Source organism: Coturnix japonica, chromosome 7 (genome assembly GCF_054131305.1).
Source record: "Coturnix japonica strain WE chromosome 7, WE-NBRP24, whole genome shotgun sequence".
Classification (NCBI taxonomy): Eukaryota; Metazoa; Chordata; class Aves; order Galliformes; family Phasianidae; genus Coturnix; species Coturnix japonica.
The window spans coordinates 13,430,959-13,443,982 of NC_140669.1; the positions used below are offsets into that span (position 1 = coordinate 13,430,959).

A 13,024-nucleotide genomic window follows, 5' to 3' on the forward strand; every position below is an offset into this window, starting at 1 on the left:
ACAGTGCTCCGCGGCCGTGCCGGTGTCGTGGCGTGTCGTGGTGCCGGTATCGTGATGCTGGCCGTGCTCCGTTCCGGTGAGTCTCCCCGCGGCCCGTCCGCCGCCTGCGGGTCTGAGGGAGGGCGAGGGGCTGGGCCGCCTGCCGCCCTATGGGCTCCGGGCATGTGCTTGGGGTGTCCGCTGGGGCTGAGGCCTTGCTGCCCGGTGTGTGTTGGGAACGGTTATATGTGGGATTTAGAACGGCTGGTTGGAAGCGTTGGGACGTAGGCCGCTTTCTATGGCTTTTAGGCGTTCGGGGCCTAACAGCGTAACGGTGTTGGATCTGGCATAAAAGTAAGGCGGGCTCTGCCCTGTGCTCCAACAGGCCTTGTTTGCAGTGCTAGAGTGAGGGATGAGGGTGAAGATATGGAGCAGGTGAGTGCAGGGTGAAGATATGCAGCAGGTGTGTGTGTGTGTGAGCAGCGAGCTGTCCCTGTTGGTCCCCGGGGTTCAGCATCTCCCTGAGCAATGTGGTGGTTTGGTTTATAGAGCCCATGTAGTTTCTTTGTGAGCTTTTCAGGTTGCTTCTTGAATTTGCTTGTCGTCTCAGCATGGGCAGCATCCTGTGATAAGGAGTCCCACGAGCTGACTGCGTGTCCCATGAGGAATCATCCGTGTTACCCTGAGTCCAACACCTGGCAGTGCCCTCAGGGCTCACATAGAACAAGACAGCAGACGCCATCCCTCTCGTTTCTCCATAACTGTGATGGGTTTATGGACCGTTGGTGGTGTGAGTGCAGTCTGCTGTCATGTTCTGATGTTCCAAGGCCATAGATTAGTATTATCTAGTATTAAAAGTGGAGGTTGGCGGCCCTGCCTGCAGCAGGGGGATTGGAGCTTGATGATCCTTCCAACCCAGGCCATTCTATGATTCTGTGATCTTTTTTTGTTGTTATTTTTGGAGGAATCCTATGGAATTTGCAATGACGTGGTGAAGCAGTATCTGCACTTTTGAAGATGAGTTTAAAAAATGACACTTAAACTTAGTTCTGGAACCAGTCCCTTATTGCTAATGCTCTTTTCTCACTCTCCCTCTCTGTATGTCATATTACTGCCTGATGCCTTCAGCGAATCTGTTGTTTTGAGGGCTGCACAAAGTCGTTAGAATCTTTTTGAAGGCTTCATAAACTTGTAAAAATGTTTTCAGGTGGGGCTGAACATTGTGCTACAGTACAGGTACTTCACATCTCTGTGTGTACATGTGATCGTGCAACAGCACGGTATTTCTTCTATTGACTTCATTTTTAGGTGGTTTTCTAGTTGTGCAATAAGGAAGCTGAGGGAAAAAAAAGAAGTATCTTTTCACTGGATTGGTCAAACAGTTTTTTTCCCTGTGTGTATGTGAAGTGGCAGGTTTCAGTGTTGGCTTATCTTCTGTAACAGACTAATTGCTCTAAGTAAGGAGTCCTGATTACAATATATATTAGGAAATGATATGTTAATTGAATTTAATGTGTGAAGTGTATGGTAGGATTCAGACACAAGGCAAGGTTATTCTGCATTAGTAATGTACTGTACAGCTGGCAATGTATTTGTTCCCAAATGGCTGAAGTAGTGGGACTTCTTCAGCTTCTGGTAAGGAACATTGAAATGTTTTAATACTCCTGTTATTGAGTACCTTTGTGATCTCGTTGGGGTGTGTTCAGGCCTTTCCAACCAGTGTGCCCTGACAAAAAAAGCTGAAGAACATTGTTAGCCAGTAAAGACATTCATTATTTTCTTCTGTTTTCTCTCATCAGATGGCACAAGATGAGCTGTGACAATCATTCCAGTGAACAAGATAATATTTTTCCTTCTGAGAGCTGGCTACAGGATTCTGAGTTCCTCCTGCAGCACCGTTGTACTCACTGCCTTTTCCTAGGATGGGCCATGGAGTTACGCTCCTCTTTTCACTGTAGCTACTAATGAAGTTACTTGCTTCATCAGAGGAAATGCAGATCCATGAAATTACATTTTGTGCAAGTAAGTTAACGAGGGGAATCTTCAACTTTGCTCTCCCATTATTGTTCTTATGTTCATATTGATACAGCTTGCAGAAGTCCCTTTCAGAATTAGGTCCCAAGTGATAGAAGTGTTAATTATTTGAGAACCATTGCGATTTAAAGCTCCTCTGCAGTTTTGTCATACTGTGGAGTTGCTGCCATGGGCATGTGGTTAGCAGTATAATTAAGAATATGAGTGCTGTGTGTTTTCCATATGAATTGTCCTGCTGGCAGCATGTACATTAATTTAAACACAGATAGAACTGCGGGTTAAATTTACTGTGGGAAGTCCTGAAGTTGTTTTCTGGTTACTTTTATTTTTTGGTTGCACATCCTGCTGATGAAAGCACTTTGTACAACGAAGAATTCTGTAATGAAATGTTGCAATGACGAGCATAGCTTATAGAGCTCAGAAGCTCTCAGTAGACTACAGACAGGAGCAGCTTCTGCTGTTTCAAGTTCATTGCATAGCTAACTTGCAGCATCTCAATACAGGTTGAGGTTTGCTGATGAGGCTGAGTTTCTTAAGTTGGAAATTACAATAAATCTTCTGTGTTTTTTATCAGTATGTGAGTCTTTCTCAGCAGCAAATATACTCAAACAACTTCAATATTGATGAGTACTCAGTGAGTGTCCTTATATATAACCTTCGTGGAGTGCGAAAGTGGAGAGATTAGAGTTCAGCTGTTTCATTTATTTTCTTTTCTGAAGGGGCAGTGCTAATTGGGGAAAATTTGGTTTTCTAGGTTTCCAGAATCCAGTCCTTGAGTTTCAAAGGCTTGTAAAGCACTGTTAATGTCATGGCTTGAAAGGTGCTATAAACACGTCAATATTGCACACTTAAGCATATTTCAGTTGTATTCAGCAACCTGTTTTCTGTTCCAGTTTATGACTATGTGAAACTTCAGTAGCATCATCTGAGGGAGGCAAAAACCACTTTTTTCCATCATTTCTGAAGCGATAGGTGTAGCAAATGGTAGGAGTCAGCAGAGCAGCGTTAGGAGTTGACAAGGAAGTGTTTGCTTTTGGCTTCAGATTGATTCTAGCAGTTCGCCCACTTGTCACAGTAATCTTCCTTTTAAAAAATCTACATAAAGCTCGTCTTGATAAACTTCTGCATGTTTTGATTGAACGTGAGGTTTGAAGAACTTGAAAGTTTTAAACTTGTCATCTCTCTTGAAAGACTGTCTGCAGGATGGGTGTTTATGCAGTTGATAGTGTTAATTGCCTGCTAGCATTTTACTCCTTTTGTGTGGGAAATGTTGAAATACACAAGTTTTTTGTTCTTTAAGTGGCTGGATTCCCCAGAGCTGTAATAGTTACACTTGAAAATTCAATACTGGAAAAGCACACAGGCTTTGCAAGCGCCTTCTCAACCTGCCCAGTATTTGTGTGTTACTGACAGACATGTATCGCAGATGTAAAAATGAAGACTCGGATAAGAAGGAAGGTGCGTTATGTTGAAGAAATTCTGCTGTGATTTGGGGAAGCTGGATTACCTTCCTTGCTGTCTTTATACCTTGATTTTTATTATTTGATACCATCTCTTATTTGTCAAGGTACTTCAGCAAGCACTCAGTAACGGTTTCATGAAAGCATATCAACACCATTGCTTCATCAAGACCTGGATGTATTTTCTATCTGATGTGTGCTTGTAGCACATATTTTACTGTTAACTCCTTTGTTTCTTAATTCAGATCCATCTCCGTGTATATTTCTAAGTTCACTTTGTGTTTTGCTTTAGGTTGTTGTTAACTCTGTTGGCAATGTCTATGATTTTATCTGCCTCTGTGGTCCGTGTGAGGGATGGACTCCCACTGTCTGCATCTACCGACTATGATCAAAGCACAGGAGTGCAAGAATGTAGAAAATACTTCAAAATGCTCTCAAAGAAACTTTCTCAGCTTCCTGATAGATGTACTCTGAAAACTGGACAGTACAACATAAAGTAAGGCTTCTCTTTTATGTACATAACATGTTTTGTTACACGTCACGTCTCTTGTCTGTGTAGTTAATGCTTGTACACTAGAAGTGGTTATTCAGAATAATCATAGAATCACTGAGGTTGGATAAGACCTCTCAGCTCATCCAGTCCAACTGTCCACCTACCACCAGTATTCCCCCACTAAACCGCGTCCCTTACTGCCATATCCAAATGTTCCTTGAACACCTCCAGGGATGGTGAATCCACCACCTTCCCAGGCAGCCCATTCTAGCGTCTGATCACTTGTTTGGTCAAGAAATTATTCTTAACGTCCAACTTGAATCTCCCCTGGTGCAACTTGAAGCCATTCCCATAGTCATGTTGGTAGTAAGAGTAATACTTGGCAGCGTTAAGTTAAAAATTGAAAAGTAGTAGAATGATTTGAAGCCTGGTTATACTTCAGTACAAGTTCTTGTTCAAAATGTATAGCATCTCATTTCAGAGTTGCTTTTCACATTAAAATAATCACATTTGTCCTTTGTTGTTGCAGTTCAACTATTACTTATTTGTTCTCTCTTTTTAGTCTACAGCACATTTAAAAACTGTGTAGTAATCCCAAAACTTGATTATCTCATCCATGTGTGAGTGGATGTGTACATAAGTATATTTACATACACAGTGTGCGTGTGTAAAAACACTGACTAAAACTGAATTGATTTTCTTGTAGAAAAGAGTTTGACTTTTCATTAAGCGTTAATTCCTTTGCTATCCCAGCTTTTTGCTTTTCTGATTGTGGAAAATGAGATCAAACTAGCAAAGCTGCCTATTACCCAGATACATGTTTGAAATTCTGGTTTTCTTGTCTCAATTGCAGCTTTATCAGTTCTCTGGGAGTAAGTTACATGATGCTGTGCACTGAAAACTATCCCAGTGTTTTGGCTTTCTGCTTCCTGGATGAGCTTCAGAAAGAGTTCATCACTACCTACAATATGATGAAGACAAATACTGCTGTCAGACCATACTGTTTTATAGAGTTTGGTAAGGATCTGATTTCTTTTCATATTCACTCTTGCACTGACTCAAATGCTTATTTAACTAGATGTGCAGGTTAATATACACAAAACAGAAACAACCAAGGTAGCTTGTAGCTACCCTTCAGGTGGATTTGGAATCTGATGTAAGTCACATTAGGATCGGTTCAAAAGAAAACAACTCTGGGCTTCAAATTGGGCTACTAAAGTTCTATGCAAACTCATTCAGGTGGATTTTGGTTTGTACCTTGTTTGACCAACTCAGAGTTCATCTTCTCCTAGTCAATCATACATGGAGCTGATGACTTTGTACCTGTTAACATTCTGAACCTGTGAAGGCACTGAGCTTCATACATTTCTAAAGTAAAAGCTTGCAGTTTCTTGTTGGCTCTTTGCTGTGCTGCAGTTATGATTCAGTGCATGGAAAGGGGGTATTTTTATTTGTCTTATGATAGGCATTTAATCTTCTGTCACACAAGCTCCAGATACAACTAATCTCCTATAAACCTGGTTGCAGCTCTTACGGATTCTATTAATATCTGTTGCCTTAATACTATAAGTTGTGTGTTATTTTAAGTGTTCTTATAAATGCAACAGAGCAAAAAACCCTGCAGTTTTAAAGGAACTTATAATACATATAATATATATAAATATCTAACTAATATTGAGGAAATGCTCCATTTAGTTAATTTCTCTGCAGTTCAGTCAGTCCATTAGTAACAACGTTTCTGTAATGTTTGTCTGTGAAGATTTCCTTGAAATTATTTTATGCTTTCATTTTACTAATTGTTGAGTTAGAATGTAGGTCTATTACAGTCTTTATGTTGGTAAAATGTGGTGTTGTTTTTCTCTGCCTGAATATTTTGCAGGCACATCTCATACCCAAGTTTATACTTGAATTCAGGAGTTAATTTTCTCCTAAGGATATTTACCAACCTAGGAGAAAAGCTGGAATAAGGGCAGTAAATCCATTGTATTAGCAATTCTTTCAGTATCATGCAGGGAAAAGCCTTGAGTTTATTCACAGTTATGAAGTAATTAGCTTTCTAGAGATTCATTTCTTTTTTTTCCTGCAGAATTAAATAGCACATGATGTATTAGTCACAAAACCAAAATAGCCTTGAAATGTTCCAAGGTAAATGTAGATATTTCAAGCCATCTATTTAAATTTGGGGAGTACATAGTGCGTAAAACTGTGTGGTTTTGGGTTTCTTTATAGACAGAAGTCCACGAGGATATAACTTTTCAATTTTACACAGATAATTTCATTCAGAGGACCAAACAGAGATACAACAACACGCGTTCTTTATCAACGAAGATGAACCTTGCTGACATGCAGACAGAAATCAAACTGAGGCCGCCTTATCAAATTTCCCTGTCAGAACTTGATTCGGCTAATGGCTTTGCACATTTATCTGCAGCAGAATATAGGGGTACCGGTAAGATATCTGCAGGTAAGTCTTAAACTTCTCTATTTGCATCCTTAAATGACAAAGATGCAGATTGGTCTTTATTTTAATGTTTGTTCTTTTCTTCAGGAAAGAAAAAGAGTTTTTCACTACAGTGTTCTTAAAGCATAAAATTGCCATATTACATCATTAGCTTAGGTACCTATTTTGTTCTCGGCTCTAAGTGTTCATCTTTTCAAGGCATTCATAGAGGGATATGGACCTATTCAGTGGACAGCTTATTGAAGGAAAAAATCTACATGAAAATATGCAAATGAAGAAAAGCACTTAACAAGATGATTGTTTGGGGCTTTTTTTCCCCCCACATTCTATAATTTAACACAATTTTGATTATTTCTGCCCAGTGAGAAGCAGATGCTTTGGAATTTCATAATCACAGATACTTCCTAAGAGCTGTACTAAAAGAAGATCTATCTGAAATAAGTGCTGTATGTGTGATGCCAGTAAGAGCCATTTTCTTACTTGTCATATTCACTTAAGCAGTCTTTTTTTTGAACTTCAGTTGACCTCACGTAGGAAGTAAATACGTCATGGTGTGGTTTTCAACTGGGCTAAAACTTTTGCTGCAATTTCTGACGTTGAGTGCTCTGGATCAGCTTGTAGCAGGAGGAATTAGAAACAATAAGCATTTGTTTGCTGAGAATTCTGCCTCCATCAAATTTGGCTGGACATTTAAACTGTCTGTGATGTGGCATATAATCTTTTGATGTATTTTTTCCTCACCTCCCCACAGCTTGTCTGTACGGAAGCTGTTCTCTTGTCCTCTTATTCTGCCTTGGTTTCTGTTCTTTTCCCACTTTTGGTTACTTTTGACATTCTTCTTCCTCTGAATTCCATGAGTCTCTGTTCAGTTATCCGTTTCCGTCCTTGAATTGCAGTAGAAACTTGCCATCAAAGGGCTGTACGTTAGGAAGGGTTTGCACTTTCCTCTTCCTTCAGCTCTTCCAATTTTAGATGCTGTTGAATAATAATGCCTTGAATGTGACCATCTTCTGAGCACATTTGCTGACACCTTCATAATTCTTTACAATTCTCTCTCTCCTTGAAAAGAACCTTTTCTGGATGTTTTCTATGCAGCCTGTTCACTGGACTTCAGAATTTCCCTTTTGCTCTAAGGACAGCATCTCATAAGATGTGCTAAGTTTAGTGTAACTTCTGCATATGCTGTCCTGTTAAATATACTAAGTACAATAAATGAATTGTGTAGGAAGTTAGGCACAAGAGTTGTTGCATGGCAAGGTAAAATTTAATGTGTTTTGGTTGTGCTGTTAAACCATTATCTGGAGTTGGGTGTGTATCCAGGCTGTAGTGTTTCAGCCTCTTACTGCTGAACAGTTGACCAAAGCAGTCCCTTCGTGTACTGAAAGTTGCTGTGTGTGGTGAGTAATAGGGCTGGCTGTTCATCGGGGAAGCAGGAAGTGCAGATTTTGGGTAGGACTTTGTTTCAAATATATATGTAGGTGTTGACAGGAATTAGAAATAGGGTGACAACGTGCTGATATGTGAACTGTTGGGTATTTATTTTGTTAGGATAGATGGACTATTTTCTGAATATTTTTTTTCCCAACAGAGGAACAGTTCTCTGATCACAGTTTCTTTTTGCCTGATGCTGTATCCACTTTTAATTTATTTCTTTTTAAATAGCTGTTTGTACAAGTTGTGCACTATCTGATGTCATGTACAGTTCCTAAACTGTTATCTAAACTTCAGAGTTATAGTTCAGTATTTCTGGGTTGTTGTTTTTTTGATCCTTGGCTTGTTGAACAGAGTGTTTGATACAGCAGTTATGATCCCTGTAGGATTTGTAGATGCACTGACTTGAGGACAGCAAGCCTTTGCCCGGTCTTACCCAACACTGCCTCATTCTTATGGTTTTGCCTTTATTTTACTGTACTTAAATGACTTTTTTCTTTTCCTTTGATAGTGAAACTGAGATTTATGAAGCCCTGGAGAGCTTCTGGACATCAGTAGCACTGTGCAGTGCCCTTTAAAGTTTTTAGGATTATTTGTTTGTTTTAATAAGAGGGAAACATTATAATTTCACGCTTCTTCAGAGGCTCTCTTGTTTAACTGACAGCGCTGTTTAGTTTTCCTCCGCATGGTTCCAAAGAGGCATTTTAAACACTTTAACTCATGCTGCTTTACAGTAACCTGGTTACAGGAGTGTGGAGAGCTGTGTGTGGGTTGTCAGAACTCACCGGAGAGCTGCTTTTATTCACCGGTTAATGAAACATGGGGACTCTGGAGCAAAAGCAGGCACATAAACCCGTAGCTCTTTGCTGCACTCTAGGTGAGATTGTCTCTTTAGAAAAGAAAAGTTATAAGTCACAGTTAAAGAATGGTTTGGTGTGCAGGTACTGTATGTAACCATAACAGAGCGGTTTCTAGTAGTGTTCCCTTAAGTTCATGATGAAATACTGAATTTAGCACAAGTGAGCTAACGGAACTTGTTTTGTGCTTTAAGTTACCACAGGCTGGTAGTCAGACAGCCCTGTCTGCTTACCAATGTGACATCACTTTGGTCCTATTTTTGTTCAGTTTCTGTAACTTCGTCAACTGGATGTGTTCAGAGTGCACAGCCAGGACTGACACTCCTCTCTCTCTATTAGTGCTGCGTCTCATTAACCTCATTCTTCACATCTTTACACTTGGGTGGTTCCAACAGAGTGATTTAAGCATGGTTCAGCAGTCCTTTTGTTTTCCCTGTGTTGCTAAGAGTTTTGCATTGCTTTTTCATATTTGCTTTCTGTTATTAATTATGGAAAGGGACAGTCAATGCAAACATACACAACTGTTATGTACTTGTGACGTTAAGATAAGCCCAAAGGAAAGAGTGCTTTAATTTTAATGTGCTTCTAAATACTGTCTGGAAGGCCTGTGTGTGGATTTAAGGTTTGGTAATGAGCTGTAGTTTCAAAGCCTTCTGTTTCTGCCTTTGGTAGTACTCCCTGGCTGCATTTTTTTTAAGGTAGAGGAGGGTAATAGGCTCTGCCTCAGAGTGTTCCAGTTCAGCAAGCAGCTAAATAAGTCTTGATAGTTCTGCTAATACATTAATGTTAAAGAAAAACAAAGATTGTGAGAGGAGCTCCTAAGTGTGTGACCTATTACCTGGCTACTAATTGTGGACAGATTTTACTAGCAAGTGCATCATTTGCCATTGATTTCCTGGCAAGTTTAAGCAGCCTTCAGGACCTCACTGAATGAATTGAATGTACTGAGGTAAAGACTCAGTATAGTGAGACAAGTTGGTCTTGGGTTAACAGAAGGAGAATATGCTTTCCTTCAAACCTTAAAACGTTTCCTCTTCTGAACTAAAATACGCTGAAAAATGAGATTCATATTTTACTATATTTCTTAGTATACCACTTTGAGCTTTTCTTTTGTCTTTGATTTGCAGCTCCTCACCAACGTCTGGATCCTGTGACTCTGCCTGGGATTGTCTCATTTGTCCTCAGTCTCTTGTGCGGAGCTTTGAATTTAATTCGTGGCTTTCATGCCATAGAAAGTCTTTTACAGGTATTGTATCATGTTTATGAATGTGAGAGTTGTGCATCATACTAATTATGCTGTCATCTCAGAATATGTTTGCTATGTGAAGTAAAGCTTGCTGGTTTTATTTCCAAACACTGGTTGTGAGGTCAGATTGTTATTTATGACCCTTGTATTGTCTGTAAGCCTCGTATCCTTTCTGAGTGGTGCATCACTCATTAACGTTGGGAGTTGCAGAAGTAATAGAAAGTGAGTGACCAACGCTCTCTGTAGGTACTTTGGTAGCAGTGAATATATGAACAGAGTGTTCTTTTTTTCCTAAATTTATACCAGGATATGAAACACTTTAATAGATATGATTTAAAAACACTTGTGAGGGAATGATGGACAGCTGTGAAAATCTGGGCCCTTTTGTTTTTTTCAAGTTCTGTGCTGCAGAGATCTGGAAAGCCATTTTGTAAAATCCTTTTTTAGAAACCTTTCTGTATTTCTGTTTTATTGTTCATAAACCTTAGGTTACTTATTGTTCCTGGTGTTCTGAAAGGGTTGATGTAAGGCAAACTGCCAAGTGATTTGTTTCCAAACAGAAATGCACAAAGAAATGTACCTCACGCCACTCCCACATTTATTTGCTTATGTGAACAATGCTCAAACCTGTATTGCGGTTATTTATGTAGTTAGATGTGAAGACTTAATGGAACAGTAATCCTGGAGGTCTCAGCAAGAGTTGAGCAAGAGGACTGGAAGTGCCTCATGCTCTGGGGCCTTCTTGGCAGGCGGGTGGGATTTTTGCCCCAGTGTTTGATCCTGGATAATAGGATACTATAATAGCCAAACTATGTTACAAACTGTGCTTCAGAAAATGTGCTGTGAGGCAAAGATTTGCCCACAGTTCAGGAGTGTACTGCATTGTGTATGTAGGTCAGTTTTATCTATGATGGTTTGGGTTGGAAGGGACCTTTAAGATCACCTAGGTCCAACCCCCTGCTACAGGCAGGGATGCCTCCCTCTGGACCAGGCTGCTCACAGCCCTATTCAGCCTGGTCTTTATGTACAGACCTACACATTTTTGTTCTTTGTTTTGTGTTTGTCTTTTAAACATGGAGTGGAAACATCTGTACATATCAGGTATTTTTTTTCCCCCCATCTTTTGCTTCAAGAAAGCAAAATTTACTAATAATCTGTCTGATAAACTTGTTTGTTCTTGTGGCCATTAGTGCTGTTGTTCTCTGTGTAGCATTTTACCGCACCCTAGTGGCCAGTTTATGTCTTTCTCTTTTACCTTGTTTCCCATTCTACAGGAGAGTAGAGTTGTGCAAAGCTGATTTTAAAGGCTGTTAACAGTGTTTAGACTTGACTTTTCAGAGGCATCTGGAGAGTGTCCAGTGCCAGCTTTGATTCAGCTTATACAGGAATCCTGTATAAATCTCTGTGCTGTTGTAACATACAATAATGAAGAGCTATTGTAGGTATGGTCTGGTATTTCACTGAGACATTGTAAATTGTTGCTTTTTGCTTTATTTTCACAGAATGAAGGAGAAGATTTCAGCTACGTTATTGCGTTTTTTCTTGGAACAGCAGCCTGTTTGTACCAGGTGAGTTCTGGTGCTTGCCTAAGTCACTGAAGTTGAGGTACATCACTCAGTCGTGCATAAATGTCAATGTAGAATAATAGAATTTTAGGAAAACACATTGTCATAAATATCACAGCTGCTTGGATAGAGTCATTATAAAAATAATCTCTGTATTTTAACACATTGATCATAAACTATCACACAGTAGGTTCATACATACATCTTCCATTTGCTGACATGTTTTTCCAGGTAGCTGATGAAGAGATCCGTGTCTTTGCCACTCCTTTCCTCTGTAGAGGATGTAACATTGATCTTATTTCTTCTGAAGCAGAACAAAGAGTGTGGTTTTGACTGGAGATTGCCAGGAACATCCGCTTTACTTTAGCATGGGCTGCGTTAATACTGGTGTTACATGTTTTGAGTTTGATTTGTTTGTTGGGTATTTGTTGGCAATTCACTATTGACCAGAGGTATTTCTTTACTGGAAGCTACTTTCTGTTCAGTAATACTATTTTTTTTTTCTCCTGACAGTGTTACCTGTTCGTATATTACACAGGCTGGAGGAATGCCAAATCCTTCCTGACTTTTGGCTTAATTTGCCTGTGTAACATGTACCTGTATGAACTGCGCAACCTGTGGCAGCTCTTCTTTCATGTGACTGTGGGAGCATTTTCAACGTTGCAAATTCGACTGCGACGGCCACAGGGGAAGTCCCCAGATTACAATGTCTGACAAGTCCCGGAACACTTAGAGGCAGTCTTGTTCCAACAGATATTCACTCTCAGGAATGTAAAGCTGTTCTCCAAAAGAAGAAGCTGTCTGGATGGCGCTTTTTGGTTTTGTTCCTTTTTGTTTTTTAAAATAAAGCAATGTAAGATGCCTGCAGACGTTTTTCACTTGCTGGTTAAAAAACCTTTTCTTTTAAAGGAACAGCAGAGGACACAAATGAACACAGAACTAGGGGAGAGAAATGGGTCAGATTGTGTAGTAAAATGGTTGTTGATGGGAGACTTGTTTTGGTGGCATGAGAGAAGCTTTGCTCAAGAGTATGTCAATGGAAGGAATGTATAGAGTATGTGTCCTGCATATCGTGCAAGCTCTTCACCTCCAAAATCAGTTTTGCCTTTGTGAGGCAGTAGAGGGTAGGCTAAGTTAATATTAAAAATGCTGTTGCATATTAGCAAACTAGATTTGGAATATGTAAGCTACTAAATTTTGGAATGTTTTGTTACACGTTGACATTTGCGTGAGTGTTTTCTTGATTAAAACATAACCTGGAAACTCTTTGTTTCTTGGGATCAGCTCTTTGGCACCTGTGACCCTTCATCTACTGCTGTAAACACTTGGATGTTTTGTCATATACTGTTTCCTTTTGGTTGTCCTTTGGAAGTGGTCTTTGTGGACAGGGGTCTGTTTCAGGAATGGTCTGAAGAATTCTGCCACTTAACCTAGGACTTCGGTGCACTTCATCTGAACTGTGGAGAGGCTGAAAGGAAACGGACTAGTGGGTGAGTTG

The 13,024-nt window shown here is 39.9% G+C and overlaps 1 protein-coding gene across 3 annotated transcripts; it reads left to right on the forward strand.

The window, feature by feature from the left end:
• On the forward strand, window positions 1-12,789 carry SEC22A (SEC22 homolog A, vesicle trafficking protein). 3 transcript variants are annotated; one of them, XM_015868780.3, is made up of 8 exons: window positions 1-414; window positions 1,779-2,001; window positions 3,766-3,969; window positions 4,820-4,983; window positions 6,236-6,430; window positions 9,843-9,961; window positions 11,464-11,529; window positions 12,040-12,789. In XM_015868780.3, exons 3-8 carry the CDS (start codon window positions 3,788-3,790, stop codon window positions 12,238-12,240), a joined length of 927 nt encoding a protein of 308 aa, XP_015724266.1. In that variant the 5' UTR covers window positions 1-414; window positions 1,779-2,001; window positions 3,766-3,787; the 3' UTR covers window positions 12,241-12,789. The 3 variants fall into 3 exon arrangements, with proteins under 3 accessions (XP_015724266.1, XP_015724265.1, XP_085408449.1); XM_015868779.2 differs by having other exon boundaries at window positions 1-76; XM_085552323.1 differs by having other exon boundaries at window positions 1-76; window positions 12,065-12,789.
• The last annotated feature ends 235 nt before the right edge of the window (window positions 12,790-13,024 follow it).

What these genes read in the sequence shown, in the direction of transcription:
- SEC22A (XM_015868780.3), top strand. Translation starts at nt 3,788, where the DNA reads ATGTCTATGATTTTATCTGCCTCTGTGGTCCGTGTGAGGGATGGACTC. An exon ending in CCATAGAAAGTCTTTTACAG is followed by an intron (nt 9,962 to 11,463) that starts GTATTGTATCAT and finishes TTATTTTCACAG; the next exon opens with AATGAAGGAGAAGATTTCAG. An exon ending in CAGCAGCCTGTTTGTACCAG is followed by an intron (nt 11,530 to 12,039) that starts GTGAGTTCTGGT and finishes TTCTCCTGACAG; the next exon opens with TGTTACCTGTTCGTATATTA.